This window comes from Ctenopharyngodon idella, chromosome 18 (assembly GCF_019924925.1).
Source record: "Ctenopharyngodon idella isolate HZGC_01 chromosome 18, HZGC01, whole genome shotgun sequence".
NCBI lineage: Eukaryota > Metazoa > Chordata > Actinopteri > Cypriniformes > Xenocyprididae > Ctenopharyngodon > Ctenopharyngodon idella.
Genome location: NC_067237.1, coordinates 27,222,946 through 27,249,065, shown reverse-complemented (window position 1 = coordinate 27,249,065; position 26,120 = coordinate 27,222,946). Strand labels below are relative to the sequence as shown.

At 36.2% G+C, this 26,120-nt stretch overlaps 1 protein-coding gene across 1 annotated transcript in view; it reads left to right on the top strand.

The window, feature by feature from the left end:
* The window catches only part of tmtc2b (transmembrane O-mannosyltransferase targeting cadherins 2b), a 122,393-nt gene extending 102,752 nt beyond the window's left edge, over window positions 1-19,641 (top strand). The window contains exons 9-12 of the mRNA XM_051870682.1: window positions 4,576-4,657; window positions 7,076-7,190; window positions 11,743-11,806; window positions 16,103-19,641. Coding sequence (XP_051726642.1) covers window positions 4,576-4,657; window positions 7,076-7,190; window positions 11,743-11,806; window positions 16,103-16,282 — 441 coding nt within the window. The 3' untranslated portion in view covers window positions 16,283-19,641. The remainder of the gene's footprint in view (window positions 1-4,575; window positions 4,658-7,075; window positions 7,191-11,742; window positions 11,807-16,102) is intronic.
* Window positions 19,642-26,120: the final 6,479 nt, after the last annotated feature.

Genomic DNA, 26,120 nt, shown 5'->3' with positions numbered 1-26,120 from the left:
TGTTTATGCTAGGTGAGCTAACTTTTCATGGACATACTGAAAAAAATCTATGTATACTTTTACCTGCGGGCTTTTGCGGGCAGGAGCAGGAAAAAATGAATGTTGCGGGTGGGAGAAGGTAACATATTTTTGCAGGGGCGGGACTGAAAAATCCTTCCTGTGCAGGCCTCTTAACTCAGACTTTAACCAAAGAAAGCAAGTAAACTACACAAACTTCCTGAATGAAGCCATTTGGAGAGGCCAGAACAAAGTCAGTCCACCAGAGACAGTCAATCCATCACAGAACCGCACTGCTGTGATGAAACTCACTCGAGTAAAAGCAAATTCAAAAGGTGTTGTCTTGACTTTAGAGCCGTATTGATTTTGAACAAAGTTTTCGGCTCAAAGCTTTCAGGTCTTTGCGGTTTCTGCTTGCTTGATGCAGAAGCAGAGTAAAACATGAGTACCCATAATCCTTTGGGTGAAAATAAAGCTTTTTCAGGGTGAGGAGAACCTGGGCTGTGATTTGATCAGTTCACTGACCTTGAACAAACTTGAATGGTTGAGAGGGCAATAAATTCAGTATTTGTTTGTTGGTTCCCCTTGTGGTACATATTGTGGTTTTGTAAGTCCAACTTTTTGTAATTTTGGAGTGTATTTGACTGGCAATATTTATTATAACTTGGGCTGTCAATTAAATTAAAGTTGGAATTGATTTAATTGTGATATGCAAATTCGTTAAATTAAATGCATATATCAGAAATGAAAGTAATACAAGCTTGAACTACTCTGATGATTTCCTATAGATACAATTGGAATTAATTATAAGTCATGGTAAATTGCTTTAATTTATAGCTTTTTTAATTAATTACACTAAATTAAAGCATTAAATTGGCAGCCTTAAAGTTATAATAGCCCTTTAAAATAGGTTTAGATAATACAACATATTCATATCCCAGTGCTTTCGGTCTTCTTAAAAACAGTAATATTTAAAAATTATTACATTTATAACTGTTTACTATTTTAATAGATTTTAAATTGTAATTTATTCCTGTAATGCAAAGCTGAATTTTCAGCAGCCATTACTCCAGTATTCAGTGTCACATGATCCTTCAGAAATCATTCTGTGTGAATTTAGAAACATTTCTTATTATAAATGCTGAAAACAGTGCTGTTTTTTGTGAAATATTTTTGTGAATGGATGGAATATTCAAAAGAACAGCATTTATTTGAAATAGAATTTTTTTGTAATAATGTGAAACTGTTACTTTTGTCAATCTTCTTAATGTCATTAATTAATCTAAAAATTTACATTTAACGATGAGGAATTGTTCATTCAGTCAGCATCACATTGTCCCAGGCATCATTTCCAGGTGGGGACAGGGAAATCTTCACTGTCAGGGGTCGAAAGAAGGAGACATGATGAAACTCAGTCCTTTCCCCTGCTGTGCTGACCTTCCCTGACCTCCCTTCACAAACTCACCGGGTCAAAGAGCCCAACCCCAGGGATGCGTGTGTGTGTGTGTTTGTGTGTGTGTGTGTGTGTGTGTGTGTGTGTGTTATGAGTGCTTCAGCTGCGTTATTGAATTCACTCATTTCCGTCGCTAATCAGGCTCAGAATCCGTTCGAGAACACCTCTGAGACGTTGGAACAGCAGTGTGTCTGTTGTGTCTCTGATGTCATGCTCAGATTAAGGGGTCAGGGGGTCCAGCTGAGAGGGGTGTGTGTGTGTTCAGAGGAAAGGGGGTGAAGCAGGATATTGCTTTAGAGTGATAACACGACCTCGGCGAATGACACGGACATGTGTTTGTCAGGAACTTGATGAAGCGTATCTTGATTCATGTCCTTACATATTTTTCATATGAAACTGATCATATGTTTACCGATGAGCCAAAACATTATGACCACCTGCCTAATATGCTGTTGGTCCTCCGTGTGCTGCCAAAATAGCACCGACCTTCAAGTCCTGTAGGTTGCTAAGTGGAGCCGCTGTGGATCAAACTTGTTGGTCCAGCACATCCTACAGATGCTCAATTAGATTTAGATCTGGGGAATTTGGAGGCCAGGTCAACACCATAGGCCACTTCCACCAGGGAACACGATTTCCATGAAAGGGGGGTGTACCTGGTCTGCAAAAATGTTTAGGTAGGTGGCACATGTCAGTTTTACATCCGCATGAATGGCCGGACTTTCTCTGCAGAACATTTCCCAGAGCATCACAGTCGCTCCACCAGCTTATCAACGTCCCACATTGCATCCTGGTGCCATCGCTTCTCCAGGTAAATTGCGTAAACATACACATCTATCCATGTGATGTAAAAGAAAACGGGACTCATTAGACAAGGTGACCTTCTTCCACTGGTCCACCAAGGTCCAGTTCTGAGACTTGTGTGATAGCCTTTGTTTGCCTTCATGCATCGATGAGCCTTGGGTGCCCAACACCCTGTTGCCTCCTCAGAACACTCTTGGAAAATTCTCACCACTGCTGACCGGGAGCAACCCACAAGCCTTGCTGTTTCAGAGATTCTCTGACCCATTGGCCTTGCCATAACAATTTGGCCCTTGTCATAGTCACTCAAATCTTTATTCCTGACATTTATCCTGCATCCAACATGTTGATTACAAAAACTGACCAATCTACCCAGACCTTAATGTGTGGCCTTGTTAGATGAGGATCAATGATATTCGCTTCACCTGTGACTGGTCATATTGTTTTGGCTCATCAGTATACAATTCAATAGTACGGATCCCGTAAAGGGACCTTTGCAAAAATAAAAAAATATTATATGGGAAAAAATATACGGGAAGTTTTTGTGTGCTCACGTGTTACAATTTCTGGTTTATGTATACTATAATCTATTTCCTTTGTGCGTCACTGCCATTTTACTATGAAGAAAACGAGAGTATGGATGTGCATGATTTAAAGATCTGTTTGCTCAAATTTTGGCTTTCGTTAGGGCAGTTTATCTCTAATATTGACAGCCTTATGTCCGCTTTAACGCATTTTCTGTGACGGCCGAGAAACCGCGCTGTGAAATGGACTGATGGCGCAATACAGCTGTGTGCATTGTCCTATTCGCCAAGTTTAAGGGTCCATAAAAAAGACTGAGACAGTAAAAAGTGCTCAAAATTTGGCTTTCGTTAGGGCAGTAAGTCATATTTCAAGGCCTTACGTCCGCTTTAACGAATTTAACTCTGTTGCGGAAATTAAGCAGCACAACCATTTTCAGAAATAATGAAGAAGAAGGTGAAGAAATGTATCTTGAGCAAATCAGCATATTAGAATGATTTCTGGCTGCTGAAAATTCAGTTTTGCCATCACAGGAATAACATATACTTTATTCTGCACCACTGCTCTAACCCCTTTTTTTCCCCATTGCATAAACTATAAAAGTCAAGTGTCCCAAGTGACACTCTCGACATGGTGTAAGTTCGCAAACATCCATGTCTAACATTAAACAGCACTGGCTGTATATAGTGTAGGCATCACTGTGAGTCCAATGCATTGATTTAAAGTTACACATCCCTGCTTTGGGGATTTAAATTATACATTGTAAATAAAAAATATATCACTGTTTTGCAGCTGGTCTGCAGATAACTTCATGCGCTGTTAATCAAGTGAATCGTGAGAGCGTGCTATGATAATGCCTCTCAGACTGAAAACAGTAATGTTTAAAGGGTTAGTTCACCCAAAAATGAAAATTCTGTCATTGATAACTCACCTTCATTTCATTCCTAACCCGTAAGACCTTCGTTCATCTTCGGAAGACAAATTAATATATTTTTGATGAAATCCAAATTTATTTTTTGGCACACAAAAACTATTCTCGTCACTTATGGACTATTTTAACGATTGTCTGTACTACCTTTCTGGGCCTTGAAAGTGGTAATGGCATTTTTGTCTATGGGGGATCAGAAATCTCTTGGATTTCAACAAAAATATCTTAATTTGTGTTCCGAAGATGAACAAAGGTCTTACTGGTTTGGAACATCATGAATTAATGACAGAATTTTCTTTTTTAGGTGAACTAACCCTTTAAGGTTTAAGATGCATTGGAGGTTTATTTACTTTTTATCATAATTCTCTGGAATAAGCCTACTTGATTCTGGTCAAATAGTTTTGTATGACTACAAAATATTCTCTCGATTTTATCTCACATCATTATGAAGTTACTTTCTTTTTGCTTAATAAAATGATTTCTTAAATCAATATTTCATGTTTATTTATTTATTTGGTAAGTAGCTAAATAAGTTGAAGAATTATATACAGTCGTCTTACATGGAAATCCCATTGCATTAACCATGAAATATTATTTTATTTTGTGTGATATTTTAGCTTTTTTTATTATTATTATTGTATTTGCAAGATGTCTGTTAAAATTTAACATAAGGGTAATTCTTGGAATTATTCATGCTGTCAAAGTGTGCAATTATAGCAGCATTAGGCACTGGAATTGCTAAACACATTTCCTGTTGCTCCAGTGAACATTATACATCAGGTCAAAAATTATCAGGTTAAAAATGAAAAATGAAAGATTCCATGAATACCTCGCCCTGAAGAAATTCCTGATTATGATTTGTTTGTTTTTATTTCAGGGTCAGAAAACTGAAGCGGAGAAGTTCTTTCTCAAGGCGATCGAACTCGATCCTACTAAAGGAAACTGCTATATGCATTATGGTTGGTATTGCTTTTAATCTCTCCTATACGTGCACACATGGGCTGAAATGACATTAGCTAGTCATCAGGTAATGCAAAAATAATGAGGTCATATGAATCCGAACTAGCTTTGCTGATGTAGTGAAATTCGTGAAATACTTTGGAGCGCCTTGTACGTTTTCACTAAACTCAGTATTGGCTGTAATTGTTCACATTTAGCTCTTTAGCTGACATTAGTCTTGTAATTGAGGTTACGTTTGTAGGCTCTTTCACAGCAAGATAGATGGTGTTGTGCAGGAAGTCATTGTTTAGCTGTTATCTGAAGCGTACCTTGTATGCAGATGTTATTCCAGTGAGACGAAACCACCCACGCCTCAGCGAGCAAAGAGAGATAACGAGACCTTATTTCTCTAAGGAAAAAGCATACAAGTGTTCATGTGTGTCTGCATGAATGTGATTTAGCCAAATTATAGCCTACAGCCATTTTCTCCAAATAAGTCTCAGATTATTGAAGCTCAGTTTACTTATTAGTTTTTTTTTTTTTTTTTTTTTTATCTTTTACAATATTTTTGTTTCAACACCATTCTGAAATTATTATTGTGCATCACATCCTTATTTTTAGTGTTAATTTTTACATAGTTTTTTATATAACCAGTTTTTGATGATAATGTTTAATCAACTTTTTGTCCTGTCATTTTCATTAATTTTAGTCCATTTCACTGTTATTAAAATGAGATGAAATTACATTTTAGTTGTGAGAAATTACAAAAACCAAACTATTCAAAGTGCATTATTAATATTGTACAGTATGCAGTCATATTTTATCAACAGTATTTGTTTTAAATTTACAGTAGTTTCAAATTTTATGTTAAAAAAGTTTCATTATAATAGGATGCATTTTTGTTTTATCTCGGCATATGAGTCTTCCTAGTGTCGTTTTTCCTCAAATCCTAGATTTCTGTGGTTGACCTGTCCCTGGATTCTTCCATGTATGGATTTAGTCCAGAAAAACACAGCATCATTGGCTAACCCCAACAATGTGTTTTCCACTCAATTGCTGCCAAGGCATCTGCGTAATATTATTTAGTACGTGTCTGATCAGACATCTTTAGAACACGTACTATCCAAAGGCCATAAGTATGATCTTCTATTTCCTTCTATTGTTCTCTGGTGTGTAACCACCATCCTGGAGAACGTGCCTTCTTCTTTGTATTTTCCGTTTTGCATAATAGACAACATTGTCATTTACCACAGGGAGAAAGTTACTTAGAAATGAGCTGCTTTTGTGCCGTATTTTTGCAATATTTGACATGCCTTAATTGATGACAATGTTTAAAGTGCCCCTAATATGATATTTTGTTTTGGAGGTCTCCTACAATAGGTTTACATGCATCCAGAGTCAAAAAACTTTCTCATAATATACATTGCCGCATCACCTGTTGTTTCACAGTGTCTGAAACGGTTCGATAAAGGATTCGGTCTCTCTAAACCGCTCCTTTCCAAGAGTGTACTCTGCTCTGATTGGTCAGATCTGTTGCCCAGTTTGGCTTACAGTGCATGTTGGAAACTAAACGGCCAGTACTGTATCTGAATTTCAGCTCTGGAGGCTTTCTTAGCACTTGTATACAAAGTGATACGAACAGTAACAATGTCGTCGGTTTTACCGTATCAGTCCAACAGTAGCTGATCAAACAGAGCACAACTTGAACAGGACGTTACTATGTGGTCGAGGTTGTTTGCGGGCAGCCAATGAAAATCATAGACTGGCATTATGCAAAATTGTTACAAACCTACTGAAAGTAGGTTCATGCAGGAAGTAAGATTGCAATTACTGACAGCTAGTTTCAGGCAGTTCAGAATCAGTTCTTTCTTTTGGGAGACAAATAACACTTTGATCTTTGAAACTTTGCAGACATTCACAAACAGCTATATAAATACATAAAAAGATAATATTCAATAAAAAGCATAATTGGGGCACTTTAAGCTTTCTTCCTTTGCATAACATCACTTCTTATGTTTCTACTTTGGTCCATTGCTATTTGGGAAAGAAATGTTTGGTTTTGGCCCAGCTTGTTCAGGAGTGTGGAGAGCCGCTTCGCCAAATAGCAACAGGCTGTTTATTCCACTTCGTTCTTGACCAATGCCTCTAGCAACGATACTGCAGAGGTTTCAGATCCCAGTCGGTCCCCTTTCCACAACCTTACAGGAGTAAGCGTTTAATTTGTCACGGAAACATGCCTATCGGAGAAATCTCAATTGGACAAATGGTCTGTCAGATGGTTTGTGCGGCGTGCAGCACCCTTGCTATCTCATGTTTCACAGAATCATTGAGAGGGCAGACCAAACTATCCGTCCCACAGCCAAAGGAAATATTTCACATTTGTCTTTCTGAGGGAGTAAAAGCAAATATAAAATGAAATTCCCCCTTTCCTTCCTCAGGTCAGTTCTTGCTGGAGGAGTCGCGGCTTTTGGAGGCTGCCGAAATGGCGGAGAAAGCCGCACAGTTGGACAGTGAAGAATTTGATGTGGTTTTCAGTGCAGCTCACATGCTCAGGTGAGAAGGACACGCTAAATCCATATAGACAACATTTTTTACTATGATTAAATACGCTGGACAAAGCATAAATGTTTCCTGTAACAGTCATATTGGTTTGGTCGGTTCGGTTGAATTGGAATGACAGGAAGCGGAATTTACTGAATTGTAATTTAAAGGAAATGTCCTTCCACCCATGTCCATAAAGCTGTTTCTCTGCAAGGTCAATAAAAACCTCGCCAAAACATTCAAGTGAGGCTCTGTCACGTCTTGACAAACTTTATAGGCTACAGTATTTATAGTTAAACATTTTTTACAAACAGGATTTATATGAATTTTAGTTTTCTTTAAAGGTGCAATGTGTAAATTTTAAGAGGATCTATTGACAGAAATGCAATATAATATACATAACTATGTTTTCAGGTGGTGTATAAAGACCTTACATAATGAACAGTTATGTTTTTATTACCTTAGAATGAACCATTTCTATCTAAATACACCGCGGGTCCCCTTACATGTTAAGTTGCCATTTTGCGCCAGCATGTTTCTACAGTAGCCCTAAATGGACAAACTGTTCTACAGAGCGCGTTTGATTGACTGGCTTCTCTCTGCTGTCTCAGACGATGACATTTTTGTCCTTAGTTGGCCACCGTAGCTTCTCTATATCGCAACCTCACTGCTAGATGCTGCTAAAATTTACACTTTGCACCTTTAATTCTGCTTCCTAAATTCAAATTGCAGTTCTGATTTTTTTTTTTTTACTTCCATAATAATAATTCAGTGCAAATCCAGAAATTGAACTGGAGTTTAAAGAGCCTCGTCAATTTGATTGTGAATGGTGCACAACCCTGTTTTTTACATTGAACAATATTGGTACTGTGTTGCGTTGCCACTTTGATGTCCAATGTAAAATCTAGATCCTGAAGCAAAACCAGTTGAGAACCTCTGCATTAGAGGATGTTTTTCTATCTCTTTCTCCCTGTCTCTTTTTCTCTTACTCTTTCCACCTACCCATTTGTATGGATGCTTCCTTTCTATTCCAGTGCACCGCAGGACATGTAATGGAAAGCCTGCATTAATACCCTTGCCTCGAGGTTTCTGTTGAATACACTTCTCATAATTACTACATGGAGTTCACATGGTATATAGTTACACACTTCCTAAAAAGTATTATAGCCCTTCAGCAGATTTTGCATGGGGCTTTATGCTACACGAACACTTTGTTGTTAATTTCTGTCTTAGGCCGTGTCCCCTGCCTTCATACTGGCTTGCGGTCCAACTTATTTGAAGATCAGGTTCCTGGTGTGTTTGTCTTGGAAGGACATGCAGAAGGGTCTCAGATGGGGGGAGAAATTGAGTGGGGTGGGGAAGTACGAGGCCGCTTCAGATGTGCAGCGTTTTCTTACGGCTCTCAGGGGCCCGTCTGCACCAACAAGTTTGCTTCCTTACTATCAGTTTCCTTGCCCTCTTCAAACAAATGCTGGTTATTCTAAACCCCAGCCAAACTGTGTCACTGCCACTCTAAGGAAAAGCTACGTCAAGTTTTACTACTGTACTTCCGAACAAGTTTTTCCATATTGTTGTTTGTTTTGTCTGTGAAAGTATCATATTTAGTCAAGAGTATTCATTATACATGCTGCACATTTTTTCCCTTATTTTATTTATTTATGCTTTTTTTAGTGTTTTTAGCAGCAATACTTTAAGGGGAAAACATTTATAAATGTATCTTCTTAGAGAGGATTTAGCGTTCTGACAGTCTTAACAGTCCACAGCATGCTAAAACCCTCTCCTTTAAGTTGCGTCTCTAAATTAATCTCCTTTAAAGCACTACTTCTGTAACATGTTCACCTCCCTCCACAATAAATTTCAAGACAGTTGCTGTCTGATTTCAGACAAATTGCCTCCTGTGAGCATTGTTCCCATTATTTTCCATAATCCATAGCTCTCCATTTGCTTGTGAGGATTTTTATAGCTTTGTACAATAAAAGGATACCATTGAAGCGCTCATGTAATGCAGTCTTAGATGGTTACATCAACAAGTCATGAATTATTTTATGCTTTTTCTCTGAAGGTTGGTGACCACTTTGGAATGATATAATGAGCATATTATATTATATGCGGTGGGATGGAGGAAAGGTATCGGTTGCCAGAAATTAAACATTTGTTTTATTGTATTTTGGAGGTTTAGATCTGACATAGGGAGGTCCAGTTGATGCTGTCTTTTAGATTTTCACCATATATTGCAGTTGTGGTCATGGAGACCAACCAAGTCCTAATACTGTTGGGTTTTGAGTCTTTGTTAATGGTGGTCCCTTTTCAACTGATGATTATAAGGGAATTCTTTGTACCTGCAGACAATTGTGGTGATGATCAAGCCATGTTTTATTGCGTGCATGTGAATGTGAAAAATACACTGACTCGTCGTTTAGGAGGAAAAGATTGTAAAACAGAATTGTGGATTGTGAATAGTAACACATGGTTCTGCTTAAATGTTTAAGTCCACTGTTGAGAACAAGTCATCCCATAGATTTTTATGTAACTTTTTTTTTTTTATCTTTAGATTTTAAAGTTAACATATCATTTTTACCCTTGTATGTCCAAGAAAGGTCAGGCCATTGGGGAAAATTCAAGGTTTAAGAAGGAAGATAAATCATACATTTATCAAAATGGATACATCTTCAAACTTTTAAATCAAGGCAGCTGTATATTTTAAGACTCAAAAATAAATAACAATGTAAAAAAAAGTTCAGTTTACTAAATAATTTAATATTGTAAATGATTAGAAAATATTGTCATTAATTCAATAATTATTCATTAAAATATTTTTTTCAAAGCAACTTTATTTTTAAATTTTTTTTGTTTGGTACATTTTATAAACTTTTTTTTCTTTAAAAATATCTGCTAGAAGCCAACTGGACATCACTAGACTGCAATTTGAAAACCACTGATCTAGATTGGCTGTTTTCAATCATTTTTAAATATAGTTCATATAAAAATACAGCATGAATATACATCAGGTTGCATCCTTATACAGTCAAACCAAAAATTATTCAGACATTTTTGATATTTTTTTAATAGTGGGTGCAGGACACTATAGTTCATTTATGTAAGTGAGGATAGCAAAATAAAGTAAACTGTGACATATTATACCCAAAAATTCTTCATACAGTGGACTACCAGTAAAATTGATACAAATTTGGAACCAATAATTATTCAGACACTTTGACCTGACCATGTTTTGCTTAAGTGTTATCTGACATTATTAAGATTATTTTTTTCTGACACAGTTTAACTCTGAGATCTTGTCATATTTTATTACCATTTTTTTTTTTTTTTTAAACTATAGTGAATAAACTGTATTAATGAATGAAATGTTCAAGGTGTCTGAATACATTTTGGTTTGACTGTAGATTAGAATTAGATTAGAATCATAGAACTTTAGGATTTTGGATTACACTTCAACCTTAGATTCTTGTTCTTGTTGGTTCCCTTTCTTATTATTTATTTATTTTTAGTAGATAAACTATGAGGACAATGCAACCTACTTCTATGACACGTGATATTTCACAAAGCAGCTCAAACTAAATGTGCCATTTCTCACTGTACAGAGGGAAGGACAACACCATGTTTAGCTGTTCAAAGTTCACCATGACCCAATACATTCTCCCACTCAGCACTTTATTTTATTTTTGGCTTTTTATTCATAGTATAGCAGAGTGAGGGCAGGAAAATTCAAATAAGAGGAGATGAGAATGGGTTTGGGAAATGTTGCAAGCCGAACTCAAATGTATGTCGCCCACATGAACAACAGAGCATGTGTACGACACGCTGTACAATGACTCTGTTCTTTTTAACTCATAACATCTTCAGCTTTACTTCTAGAAATTTTCTTCCTCAATTGTATATTATTAATGCAGTGTCTTAATTTATCTTCTTCCTTATTCATCTTTCTCTCTCATGTCGAGGTTAAGAAACTGGAATGTTTTCCACAGACACAACTTATCAATTATCTCATTGCTTGAATATTTCAAGTACAGTACATCCTATTTTCTCTTAATAAAAAGCTATTTCTTGAAACATTTAACCTTAGCTCTTTTCAGCAAGAAAATTTAGTTCAGGATGAAGGAGGGTCTATAAAACTGGCCAGAATAAGAAAAGCGGTCATCTATCATAAATCTTTGGCTCTCTTTCATTATTACAACCTAACCTGCCTTGGCCGACGGTCATTGTCTCCATATTGAACTCACTTCAAAAAGAAGATATTACTACCAGCAGGTACAAGCAGCTAGAGGATGCATTTGGGGTGCTTTTACATGGGAAAAAAAAAAAACCTCTGAGTTGTAAAGAGGCTAAAGATCTTCAAAGAGCATCCAGTAGGTTGTAGGTCACGACCTAAGAAATAAGGGCACTTTTCTCTGCTCAAAAATTGTGAAGTCAGGCAGTTTTATAACCCTATTTGGCTCAGGTTTTCTGTGGCATTAAAGTTAGTCAACAAATGGTCCCCAGTTTAATGGCCAGCGATAAACTTGTGCAGCAGGATGAAGTAACACACAGTGTTTATTTGCTCTTTCAGGCAAGCCAGCCTCAATGATGCCGCTGAGAAGTACTACGGACAAGCAGCCAGCCTGAGACCCAATGTAAGTACCCAAGCAGTGCTGCACATACAGTAGGACACGTGCCATCCACACACATGGTGGCTGACTTTAATTGATTGGTGTGACTCAACTGCTCCCCATAAGTTGTATCAGTGACAAACTGTACAAGCTCTGCTGGCGGTTTTTGGGTTTGTTTTCACAGCATCAATCTCAAACTTTAAAGAGATGCAGTATGTCAGAAAATTGTACAGTAAGGTTCGCAAAACACTGAGTTGTTTGATATCTTTGGAATATGTGAATGTGTTTGATGTTTGGTGTGCAGCTGCCTAAAAGGAAGTTGCCTAGTAAACCAAACGGAAGTGTAAAATAAAAATGTAAAAAATTAGAAAAATTTTGGAAGGCTGATGGGAGGCTTAAACTTGTTAGGTGAGGTTGACTTTTAGATTAAGATAGATATATATATAATTTTTTTTTTTTTTTTTTTTTTTTTTTTAACAATGGCAGCAAAGACAAAAAACCCTAGAAACTGCTAATGAACCTTCATGATCCACAAATGCAGATCTTATTCATTGCACGCACAAATTCTGATCTACATTAATACAAAATCGAAGTTTTATATTCACAGTTATGCTTTCTACTGAACATAGACTGTTTCTGCTGCTCCCTGATAAAAGAAAAATGTTTAATAAAAGTGTGCAATACATAACTTTTGAACTCATTATTGAATTTTGCATATAATGTGATTAATCGCGAGTAATCGCAGGAAAATGATGCGATTAATCGCAATTAAATATTTTAATTGTTGCCCAGCACTAAAATATATATATATATATATATATATATATATATATATATATATATATATATATATATAATATAAAGGTCGCTGTTTGGATTTTATTAGGCAAATACTTAAGAGTCTATGGATGGATCATTATTGCAGTGATTGTTATGTTTCTAGCATGTTATATGTTTGGCAACGGTTCTTTTAGCCCTAAAAGATGGAGTGTTTAGCTTTTCATTTCTTAAACAACCATGTATTAAGATGTATCATGGCCATATTCCAGGATGACAATGTCAAGATTCATCAGGCTCAAATTATGAAAGAATTGTTTGGAGGGAGCATAAAGAATCATTTTCACACCTAAATTGGCACTGACCTTAACCTCAGTGTAAGTTTTTGGGATGTGCTGGAGGAGACTTTACAGAGTGCTCACCTCTTGCATTGTCAATATAAGATCTTGACCAAAAAATGATGCACCTCTCGATGGAAATAAATGTTGTGATGTTATTTCCATCAAGAGGTGCATCAATTTATGGTCAGGATCTTGTATTGACAATGCAAGAGGTAAGCACTCTGTAAAGTCTACACCAGCACATCCCAAAGACTTTCAATGAAATTAAGGTCTGGACTCAGAGGTGCAAATTCATGTGTGAAAATTATTCTTCATGCTCCCTGCACCATTCTTTGACAATTTTAACCCTGGTGAATCTTGACATTGTCATCCTGGAATATGGCCATGATGTGTCTTCCTACATGGTTGTTTAAGAAATAAAAAGCTACACACTCCATCTTTAAGGGTTAAAAGAACCGTTGCCAAACATATAACATGCTAGAAACATAATAATCACTGTAATAATGATCCATTCATAGATTCTTAAGTATTTGCCTATTAAAATCCAAACAGCGACCTTTTTTGACTGGAGGTGTATATATATTACATAAGAATAGCTCTGTCTGAGTGATGGTTATGTATGCTAATATAAGTTCTTTATTGTCTTTTCTTGTATATTATCTGTATAGAAGAAAAATGTATTTTGGTATGAAATTAAAAAAAAAAAAAAATAGTTAAAAATGACTTGTATAGTTTTGTCCTAAAACTCAAGCCACTGATTGATCTATTGTTGATATTGTATTTAACAGCATTTAGAGGTAATATATGAACAGAATTATTGTTGAAATTCCAGCAAGCATGACTTGTTTTAAACTTGGCCAAATGAATATTCTGTATATTTGATGTGTGTCAGCCATTGTCAAATATAGTAAACTGTGATGTCCTGTGATGTTTAATTTGAAGTGCACTCAAACTACATTTCTTCTTGAACTCTTTCCTACCAGTAGTAAACCCTGAATTTTTTTTTTTTTTACGTAGAAAATGCTGCCTTTATTTCAGTATTGTACAGTGTCTGGACTTTTTGCACTGTTTTCAGGGATGTTTGTCTCCTTAGCAGCTGTTTCAACAAAGGTCCCAAGATCCTTTCCACATCTGGCACTGCTGATGCTGTGACTGCATGCCATGATAGTGTTGTGAGGGATACTGTGCGGTTAGAGTGCAGGGTGAAGAGGAAGGAGGGAGGTCAGGAAACTTCTGGAGGCCACAGCGGGGCAGATTCCCCTCCACTGCTCACTTCCTCTCACCTGACAATATCTAGAAAGGCTCTGTGTTGTGGTGATGGTTATTCATAGTTTTCGGCTGGTAAAGGCACAGGACCTACTCTGCAGAAATCTAAAGTGTTTTGTCTCTACAAACATCTGGAGAGCAATCAAACGTTACACCCTTCTTTAAAGCATACAAACACAAATATGCACACACAAATAAGTGAGTTGGCTTGACTTTTAAATCCATTTTGTGAACTAAAATTAGGATGTTTTTGAAGATTTTTTTTTTTGTTTTTTTGTTACATAATATAAAGCTGTTTTTACACTGATGCCAGACTTACCTTTTATTATGGATATATATGATTCTTTTTAAAGCAACTTTTTTTTATTTTTTTTTACTTAAAAAAATATTATGAATAATTTTGGTTTAAAATAAAACAGTAAAATTAGATAAGTAACTTTCATTAAATAATTTAATTAACTGGATATTCCCTTTACAATTTAAACCAAAGTATGTAAATATGTATGTTTTAATTTATTATATATACAATAATGATACCATGATAGAAGTTTTTGGTCATATCAAACCCCTATTTTCTGTGCATACACTTTAAAAACTGTCTGTAAAAATAGCCAGCCAAATGTAGTGTTAATATGAAGGAATTTTTGGTTACACTTTATTTTAAGGTGTCTTTGTTTCAGTGTAATTATACATTTAAGTACTGAGTACTTACTATAGGGTTAGGGTAAGATTAGGTTTGTAACAAGGTTTTGGTAATGTGTAACAAGGGCACTAAAACAAAGTGTTACTGAATTTTTTGTATTGATTTTTCACAGATGTATTTTGAATTACACATTGTGTTGTATTTTAGGGTTAAAGGAAATGTCTGTAAACTTAACAGAAAATATCCTGGCAGAATATTACCAGTACCTTTTCCGTTTTTCTTACAGTGTACTTGGATACTTGGAGCTAGTGAAAAAGTTGCTGAATATGTCTTTGAATATATTTGGTTTTGAGAGGAAGGTATATGTGTCACCTGAGTGCAGTTAATGCCACAGTTTGCAGTTCATTTGTCCCTCAGTCTTGTTTTGAGGTTTGACTTCTGTGTGTTGGGTCAAATAGTGCTAATATATTACTTATGCGTTGTGTAATTTTACAACGACCGTCTCTTTCTACTTTTCCGTGTGGAAAACCATGGCAGCTGGCCTAAAAAGTCAGTTAGTGTAAGTTTTACTCTCATGAGTGTTAAATATACAACACTTTCCCTTCAGAGGTGGCAAGTGAAGCATGTCCAAAAATGGTTTTGGATTAAATCACATCAACTTCTTTTAATTATATTATATTTTAGACATAAAAAAATTTATGTACATGTAAAAACGCATGGTATGCTGGGTTTAGTTTTGCTTCATTTTGATTTATGCATCTATTGAAATCTCCTTATGTGAGAAGAATCAGCGTAGACAACATATTGTTTCCATTTGAAGCCTGATGCATTCAACATTACTCATGTAACCCTGACATAAGTAAAATAGATGATGTGCATCCAGGAGATTTATAGACTGTAGAATAACAGAGTTTCTGGTTAAATTTATGGACATGTGAACCTGAAAACATTAAAGAAATGCCAAAGATTTGCTATAACTTTGGTTTGTTTTTGAATAAGCATGCAAACAATAATATTTGCCACAAGGTGAAGTCACATTAGTTTTGCATGCCAAAAAAGGTCCATTGTCAATAGCGTAGAAATGTATGAAGCACAGCTCACATAGAAGTCACATTCAAACCAAGCAGCTTTCTGTTGGTCAATGTGGCAAATTCACATGAAAGCATTTTTCATCCTCACACAAAACTCTCAATCGCACAAATTCCTATTAGAATGACTGGATTTTGCTTGCAAAATTTAGCCGAACAAAAAAGCTTTTTCCTTAAAGTGATGTTTTTTGTTTTTTTTCTACAGTATCCCGCAGCCCTCATGAACCTCGGAGCTATTCTCCATCTCAACGGCAAACTCCAAGAAGCGGAGGCCAATTACCTGCGAGCCTTGCAGCTGAAGCCGGACGACACCATCACTCAGTCCAACCTGCGGAAGCTGTGGAACATCATGGAAAAACAGGGCTTAAGGACCTTGGCTCCTTGACTTGGACAGATTTTTATCGAGCACCTTCTCTGAGGTTGTAAAGATGTTCTCTGAGCTCTCAGTAATGAGGTAATCGACATCCTAGGGCTGACAAAGAACGTCTTCAAAACCTAGGTTACCTCATGGGACGCTTAAACATGAGAGCGGCTTCGTCTGGTAAAACAAAGACATTATGGAACAATCTAGAACTGCGGAGCTCCTCAGACATGTCGGGAGTCCTTAACTTGAAGTGGCCCATAGATACATACTTGAAGTCTCATGATAGATTAGATGTTAATTAGTTAGTCAATGCTTAATAGTCTTGAAGGGCAATATTTGCCCTGAGACTGAGAAGGAATTGAGAGTGCTACAACCCCCATGAGGCTATACTCTGCATGTACAGTACATTTAAATGTCATCTCTCCATTCATATGATTGGAATCATTAATATTTAATGAGCACATCATGGCTGATGGAAACATGTGGATGCAAAAACAATTCATATCGTCTAAACATCATCAAAATAATTAGGGAAATAGCCCAAACATGTCATAAGTCTTTCTAACTGTAAAAAACAAACACCCATTGTATCAAAATCATTGGTTTGTGAGGTTGTAGACTTAATGACACTGTACATATGAGCACAGATGATATGTGAAGTTTGGTTTGGGATGCAGAATTTTTAGCGAATGCTTATATACGTTCCGTCAATGTTTTGTCAATCCAAACACGACACGCCCACGGCACAAGATAACTAGCGGTTGGTAACTTCTGGGATCAAGAAATTGGATCCATTTGCTGTATCTTGCCAAAAATGACAGGAAAGGAACATTCGATAAGCTATGTAGCCTGAAGGAAATTAGCAAGCTTTGCCTTACTTTGCAAAAAAACTGTTCTGTTACAGAAAGATTCAGCGGATTTGATTTCTTTGTTGCGTTACTAATTAAATTGCGGATGAGAAATGTTCATTTGTTAGAATATCACATTTAGCAGAGTGTGTATATTCACAGTTACACAACCATTCAAAAGTTTGGGGACAGTAAGTTTTCTTTCTTCGAAAGTGACAGTAAAGACATTTATAATGTTACAAGTGATTTCAAATAAATGCTGTTCTTTTGAACTTTCTATTCACAGTTTCTACCAAAAATATAACATTGGTATTAATAAGAACTGTTATTTGAGCACCAAATCAGCATATTAGAATGATTTCTGAAGGATCATGTGATACTGAAGATTCAACTTTGGCATCACAGAAATAAATTACATTTTAAAATAAATTACAATTTATTTTAAATTGTAATAATATTCACGGTATTACTGTTTTTACTGTATTTTTGATCAAATCAAATGCATCCTTGATGAGCATAAGAAAATAAACATTAAAAAATCCCAAACTTTCGAATGGTAGTGTTAATTAGATCTAAACATTAGGACCGTGGACATTGACTAGTTCTGCTGGTAATGTCCTTTTGACTGAATTGGTTCAACAGACCGAAAATGCAAAGTTTTCCTAACCAAATACTTTTACTTGCTGCACTCATCTAACAATATACAGCCATAGTTTTGTAAGGGATTGTTTATATGTAATGTTGGTTTAATATTTTTCTTCTATGTTTGAGTGTATAAATGGAGCCTAATATATAAAATGACACGTTACACAGTATGATGTTGTTGCTCAAACACAGAAAACATTGAGCCAGAATCACAATATGCGAATTATTTGTTTAAACATGTTAAGTTCATTCAGCGATTACTTTGTTTCATGATAGTCTTTATTCAGTGTTTGTTCCTGATCTTTAACTTGGTGCTCTTATTTGATGATCCCAACTATTTTTATGAAGGAATTGTGTGATATTTTAAAGAAATAGTGAAAATTCTGACACAAAAATGAAAATCTGTCTTTATTGTCCTGCCCTCAAACCCACATGACCTGCTTTCTTCTGTGGAACTCAAGAAAAACAAATGTTGAAAAAAAAAATCATGTATCTTTTCCATGCAGTTACAATGGAGCTTCAAAAAAAAGATCCGTAAGAAAGCATTGTAAAAGTGGTCCATATGACTCATGCACTATCTTCTGAAGCTGTATGACAGCTTTTTGTCAGTAACAAATATAGGAAAGTCATATAAACCACTTTTATTATTATAGTTCCTATTCAATCCAACAGCATGGAAATGAGCAACCACATGTATTTGGAATGACATGAGGGTGAATAAACAACAGAATGTTCATTTTTGAGTGAACATCCCTTTAAAGTCCTAACAAATTCCATGTCGGACAGCTGAGTCAGTATTAACTTATTCCTTTTTGTGTTGTCTTGATGGGGGGAAAAAAAGAAGAAAACAGCTGGCTCTGTGTTATATGTCAAAAATCTCTGATTCAAGATGCCCTTTTTTAAAACACATTTTTGTGCTGAACTAATTCATCCATTGTTTCATTGAGACATGTGTAATGGAAGCATTTTAAAGGGAATAAACCCAGAATTTGTCATGCATTCGTCTTGACGGTCTCTTAAAGGATCTTGTTTCTTCACATTTCTCTACTTCTGTTGTCGTCTTATTCCTTCCAAAGTTACCGAACTCAAATGCAAATAATAGTCAATACAGTCTAATCTTTCTAATAATAATTAATATTAGACAGGTTAGAAAAATAAACAATATATAAAATAGTATTGGACATTATCATGTAATCATAGAGTATATTAAAAGTATAGTTCAGCCAAAAGTTAAAATCCTGTAATTATTTACGCACCCTCATGTCACTCCAAATCTGTATTATTTTTTTTCTCTAGCAGAACAACATGATTGGATCATGTTTGGATCAACATGAGAGTGAGTAAATGATGAAAGCTTAGTCAAACCTCCCATGTTGTCAAAGGACGTGCATTCCTCATAGTTAGCACATTACCATAGTAAACCATTTGTAATTTTATTCAGTCTCGATCGTAACGTAATTGTGTCTTGTCTGTCCTCCACAGTGTAAGTTAACTGAGTAGTTTCTAGTGGTACTGGTTGTGACTGCATCAATACTGTGCTGTTTTTAGCTGTACCCAGTGTGTCTGTCAAGATGAGTTTTCACATCGACTCACACAGTGCAGACTTACACGACTAAGACACCTGCACCCCGTAGGAGTGAGTGTGTTTGTCTTTCCTCAGGGATTTTGAGAGGTGGTGATATCGAGGTTGGTGCTCTCAGAGCAGAGAAAGAGTTTACTTAATAAAAGAAAAAAGAAAAAATTTTTTGGAACAGTGCATTTGTATAAATTATCAAGATTTGTAGCCTTTCTTCTGTTTTTGTATAAAGACTGACGTATGTGCCAGATAAGACTTTTCCCAATGTCACGTTTTTTTCCATAATAAAGTACCCGGTGTTCTGCTCTCTTCTCCAGACTCTGTATCGTTGGAATACAAACATTTCAAAAGTCTGTGATCTATTCCCTTGTATCTTGTTTTCGTTTAACGTCAGTGTTGTGTTTTGATGATTCTTTGAACAATGACTATAACAGATAGCGTTGAGTGTTTTGAATATTATAGCTGCAAATCTTTAGGGTTACATAAATACTTTAAAACAGAACCAAGACATCATGGTCTCCATAGAAACCGGTCTTCAAGTGGGTGTTTCATGTAGGAGATTTGTTGGCATTACTTTACAATAAGGTTATTTCTTAGTTAATGCATTAGGTATCACAGTTTACAGCATTTATTAATTTAGGTTAATGTTAATTTATAAGTATACTTTTGATGATTATTTCATGTCTGCTCAAAATATACTAATACACTAATGTTAATTTATACAACTGGAAATGTTATATGTAGAAATTTGCATTATCCTACATTAATAAATGCTGTAAAAACAGTTCATTGTTAGTTTATTAATGCACTGAAATGTTAACAAACGTTATTGTAAAGGTTTACAGGCTTAGAAGAGTTTAGAATGATACAAAAGATTTCTTTTTCAAATAAATGCTGTTCTGAAATATTAAAAAAATATAAAGCAGAACAACTGTTTTCAACATTTATGATAATAAGAAATGTTTTTTGAGCAGCAAATCAGCATATTAGAATGATTTCTGAAGGATCATGTGACACTGAGGACTGGAGGAATGATGCTGAAAATTCAGCTTTGCTATCACAAGATTAAATTATTTTAAAAAAATACATTAAAATATGAAACATTTATTTTAAATTGTAATAATAGTTCACAATATTACTGTTTTTGCTGTATTTTTGTACTGTACTTGTATGAATCAGTAACTTTTTAATATTAAGGTTTTAGCTTGTACTGTCACTTTTTTTCTTCTTTTTTTGGTGTTTGCATACATTTCACTGTTGTTATTGCTCTTATAGCGTTAGAGTTCCCTCAGAACTTTATTTAACTGTTGCTTTTCTAAGCCATCAAACTTACATTTTGCTTTTACAGTGAATGATGAACCCAAGATTTTTGCAGAGCCCATTACCCTTTTGAAAATGTGAAGATCTAGTTAGAAGTTTGTCCAGCAAATGTATTAAATGCGTAATTCATATCTAAGCATTTGGTCTCGCGGCACAACTATGTAATGTAAACATTCACATTCACATCTGGGACGCGTGTTTCGCCCTTCCTCCACACGCACACTATCCTGTTGACAGCCAGAAGCCGTCCACCATGGAAACGAGAAACTGAGCCATGTGTTGTGTCTCACATGTTCTTCTCCGTGGCCCTTTCTCACGTCTGATCACACTATGGGGCCTTGTTGATTTAAAATGTGTGAGGCGTTTGTGTGCATGTCTACACTACATGTTTCTCATCTCCTTTACAAAACACAGGTGTCTCGTATCTCAGCTAGTGACAGTCAGACAGAAGACTGGTGTGAAAAGTGCTTAAACTGAAACAGTACAGTCTTTGAACTGCACAACTCTTTTTCTTACGCATTGCTTTTCTTTCCAGCCAGGATTTGAAGATTTTTCCAGAAAGCCAATGATGTATACCTTGAGGTACTTCAGAATTCTCTCAGTTCTTCAGCAGTCTTGTTCTATGTTCTCAATATAAAAGGCTCTGTGTTGTATAGTCTAAAATCTTAAAATTAAGGCTACGTTCAGAATAGCATACTACTAATAATTCTGCAATATATGTTATCGGCCTAGAGTTGTCAAAAGTACCGACTTCAGTACCAATCAGTACTGAACTTTAAAAAATGTGATGCTTTGAGCACTGTTGAGCGGATTCGTAAACACCTCTGATTGGCCATTGTGTTCACGCGCTCATCAGATAGGTCTGTGATTGGCTTCAATGACATTTTTAAAATTTCAGTATCGACTTGGTACTAAAGTCGGTACTTTTGACAACTCTACGACCATTTAATTAGGTACACCTTGCTAGTACCAGGTTAGACTCCCTTTTTGTTTCAGAACTTCCTTAATTCTTTGTGGCATAGATTTAACAAGGTGCTGGAAACATTCCTCAGAGATTTTGGTCTATATTGACATGATAGCATCACAGATTTGTTGGCTACTTATACATGATGCGAATCTCCTGTTCCACCATATCCCAAAGGTGCTCTATTGGATTGAGATCTGGTGACATTTAGTACAGTGAACTCGTTGTCGTGTTTAAGAAACCAGTTTGAGATGATTTGAGCTTTGTGACATGGTGCGTTATCCTGCTGGAAGTAGCCATCAGAAGATGGGTAAACTGTGGTCATAAAGGGATGGATATGATCAGCAACAATACTCCCGCAGGCTATGGCATTTAAATAATGCTCAATTGGTACTAAAGGGCCCAAAGTGTGGCAAGAAAATACCCCCCAAATCATAATACTACCAGCAGCAGCCTTGATACAAGGCAGCATGGATCCATGCTTTCATGTTGTTTACACCAAATTCTCACCCTACCATCTGAATGTCGCAGCAGAAATTGAGACTCATTAGACCAGGCAATGTTTTTTCAATCTTCTATTGTCCAATTTTGGTGAGCCTGTGTGAATTGTAGCCTCAGTTTCCTGTTCTTAGCTGACAGGACTGGCACCCAGTGTGCTGCTGCTGTAGCCCATCTGCTTCAAGGTTCTTCAGATACCTCGGTTGTAATGAGTGGTTATTTGAGTTACTGTTGACTTTCTATCAGCTTGAACCAGTTTGGCCATTCTCCGCTGACCTCTGGCATCAACAAGGCATTTTTGCTCACAGAACTGCAGCTCGCTGGATATTCTCTCTTTTTTGGACCATTCTCTGTACACCCTAGAGAATGTTGTCCATGAAAATCCGAGTAGATCAGCAGTTTCTGAAATATTCAGACCAGTCCGTCTGGCACCAACAACCATGCCACAGTCAAAGTCACTTAAATCGCCTTTCTTTCCCATTCTAATGCTTAGTTTGAACTTCAGCAGATTGTCTTGACGATGTCTACATGCCTAAATGCATTGTTTTTTTCAATCCGATAGCCTAGTGGTTAGTGCGCCGACATATGGCGCAAATGCGTTCACACCGACCTGAGTTCGATTCCCGCCTCGAGGTCTGATCCTGCCCCCTCTCTCCGCCCAATTCTTTCCTGTCTGCTCTCTATTGTCCTCCATAAATATAAGACCATAAATATAACTTTATAAAAAGAAAAATGATGGAGAAAAAAAAGATGAAAGCTAAGGTTGCGTGCATTGCATTGTGGGATACAGTCTGCTGTGCAGTGTGTGTTATATTGTATGCTGCACATTCAGCATCAGGTATTTGTAGTAAGAAATTTGCATACTGTGAATAGTATGATATATTCTGCAGAATGTTATGTTAGTATGCTATTCTCAATAGCAACTTAAAGGGTTTGCGGATTGTGTTCTGTCTTTCCACAATTTCTCTGCAGGCCTTTGTTTTGCAGCTGTGCCTTCTCAACTAATCATTGAAATAATTAGCCATGATCCAGCTGCAATTAATGTACTAATAAGATTCATTAGAGGGAAGTCTGTGTGATATTCATGACACAAATGAATATAAATGTGTCTGCTCTCAGCCAAAACAAGCCTTTGCTCTTAAAAGTATGCGTGGTATTGTTAAGCAATGTAAATTTATAAGTTACTCTCTTATTTATAAACTGTAGGAATGTTACAGATGCAAAGCAAATAGGTTTTCGGCAACCTTGAACACAGTTGGAATATGTTTGTTAATGGTATGCATTACGTGTTGCTGCATTAACTGACTTTCATTTACTTGGTTTATGTTTGCACACCCTTGTGAAAAAGAAGTGCGCTTAATTGTATTGAATGTGCCCTTCACTAACACAGTACACTAACTTTAAACCTTTAAAACCTTTAAAAAACAAACTACTACTTAAGGCCACTCAAGTGTACTTAAAGAGAGTACACTTTCATGACTATTTCTTAACACACTTAAGTACACTTTTAAAAAATGCACTTTGTAATGTTAAATTAAGTTTTACTTTAACAAACATTTTAAATTGAGTTTTAATAATCTTGTGTTTTAAAGAAGTACACATATTTTTAGCACATGTAAAGTATTTGATGATAATTTTAACTGTTGTGTGTCATTCGATATATTTAAAGATAAAGATTACATAAAGATACTTAAGTTAAAAATACTACTTAAGAGGGTCAAATAAGGCACTCAAGTTCAGACAATTAAATATGAATTTAAACTATAACACATTTTCATTTAATTGCAAAGTTAAGTGTCTAAAAACATTACATTCAGTTTGCACTTAAGCATATTTTTTTAAGTATGTTATTTCAGTAACAGTTACTACTTTAAGGTATGCTAAAGTGTAAATTTTTTTCGCTTCATTCACTAACATCTCATACCAAGTTCTTTTTAACATTGATTAAGATAGAAGACAGACATATGATTGTGTGCTACATTCCCTTCTTTCCCAAATTAACGCCTATGAAAGTGCAACTGCGAGCATTCACCAGCTTTGACAGTTCATCTGGCTCGTAGCCTTGACCCAAAGTTCAGCGATCTTAATATTGTGATAAATCTCACCAAAAATCTCATACAACACAGGCATCCATCCATCACACGCGATATGATTTCCTGCCTCTTTATCAATAAGTGCACATTTTGATCTTTTTGATTAGGCATTAAGTCTCAGATCCACCATGTCCAGGGATGGAGGAAATCAAAACATCTGTCTCTTGTTTTCATGACCCACTTCATCATTACAATATTGCCTTTTGCGTAAAGAGAACTCTTTGGTAAAGGAGAGGAGCTTACCGTTTCCTTATGAGTGCCTTTTTCTTATTATGTTGTTATATAGAAAATCTGCCAGCTGTTATCAAGCAAATATTGTTAGGAATGTGCAGACAACCTATTGGGCCTTTGATCTGGCTGGCCGGTTCCAGCAGCCTCGGGCAGACACACGGTATCTTTTGAGGGCAACACGGTGCGTGACACATGGAAGACTTTGCCTCTAAACCCAGTAGCCGATGTTATTGCATGACAGATGGGGTATTAGGTAAGGGATTGTGCACAAAATGCTAAACTCAACAGTGTGGTATTGGCTCTTTCAGGCTTTTCATCGAGTTTTCTGAAGCGTGAAGGAAATTAGATTGGAGATGGCAGGTATATACTGGCAGCGCTGTATATTGGAAGAGTCAAGGTGTGACTGATAGTAAACACGCTCATAATGCAAGAAAATAGGAAAGTTATTCACTGTGCATTAGACTGGAACCTGGATGCATACATACACAAAAGAGATAAACAGCTGAAGCATGCATCACTATTATTATTATTGGAGTTACACTTTATTTTAAAGTCTCCTTGTTACAGTGTAGTTATACATTCAAGTACTGAGTAACAACATGTACTGTACTTACTATTGGGTTAGGGTTAGGATTGGGGTTTGATTTAGGGTTATTTGCATGAAATTATGCATATTTTACTGTTATTACTATAGTAAGTACATTTATAAAATGGTTAGTTCCTGTCCTTGATTCTGACTGGTCAATAGCTGGGTTTTATTCATGATAAAACACGACTATGACTGCTTCACCCAACGGTTCTGTGTATCACTACATAACACCCTTAGCAACCACTCTTAGCAACGTAAACTCTATGTTCTCAATTTGACCCTTCGCCGGGAGTTTGACTGACAGACGATCTAACCAATCATAACGCAGAATCCGCCGTTATGGCTGACAAAGCAGTCAGGGGAGTTAGTAGATTAACATTGGTGGACTTGAACTTGAAAAATAGTGTGTACTGATGTCTTTCCGTGCTTGAAACAACATTCCTTCTAATGTTCATTCATGTTTATTTGATGCTATAAATTAACTACTAGGAAGAAATAATCGGTTCACGAGCCTCTTGATCTGAGGCGCTACAGTGATCTGTCATGACACATTAAAGAGCCACAAAATGGTGTTTATTGTTTAAATTTCTTTAAAAAGTACAAAATTTGAAATTTGAGACTTTGTTTCATATCAAAAGTAACCTGCTCTGTCTTGTCTGTTGACGCGTTGTCAGTGTCCTCTTTGCTCCGCGATGTATTTTTCACTCCGTGAGAACATGAAGTGTGGCGTCAGAGCGGCATGGCTTATCGGACATAGCAACAGTAACTAAAGGGGGCAGGTCTTTGCGAACGGTCAAATTGATATTGTTCATTGAAGCTTACTGTATTATGTAGAAGAATATAGTGAGAAAGAAATCGAGTGAGCGAGTTTATTACCTGCATTCAAATTTAGAATTTTCCTTCAGGCCAGTCCCATGTTCATAATAAAAAATTTGTTTAAATGTTCGATGTATTATCTTGTCCTTTTAACAGTTAAGGGGTTTTCCTGTTACTGACAGTGATAATCAAAGCATTTGTCAGATGCGTCTTGTTCCGTGTTCACAACAATTCAGTCTTTTCAATATAAAAGTCTTCGCTGCTGACTGACACACTCAT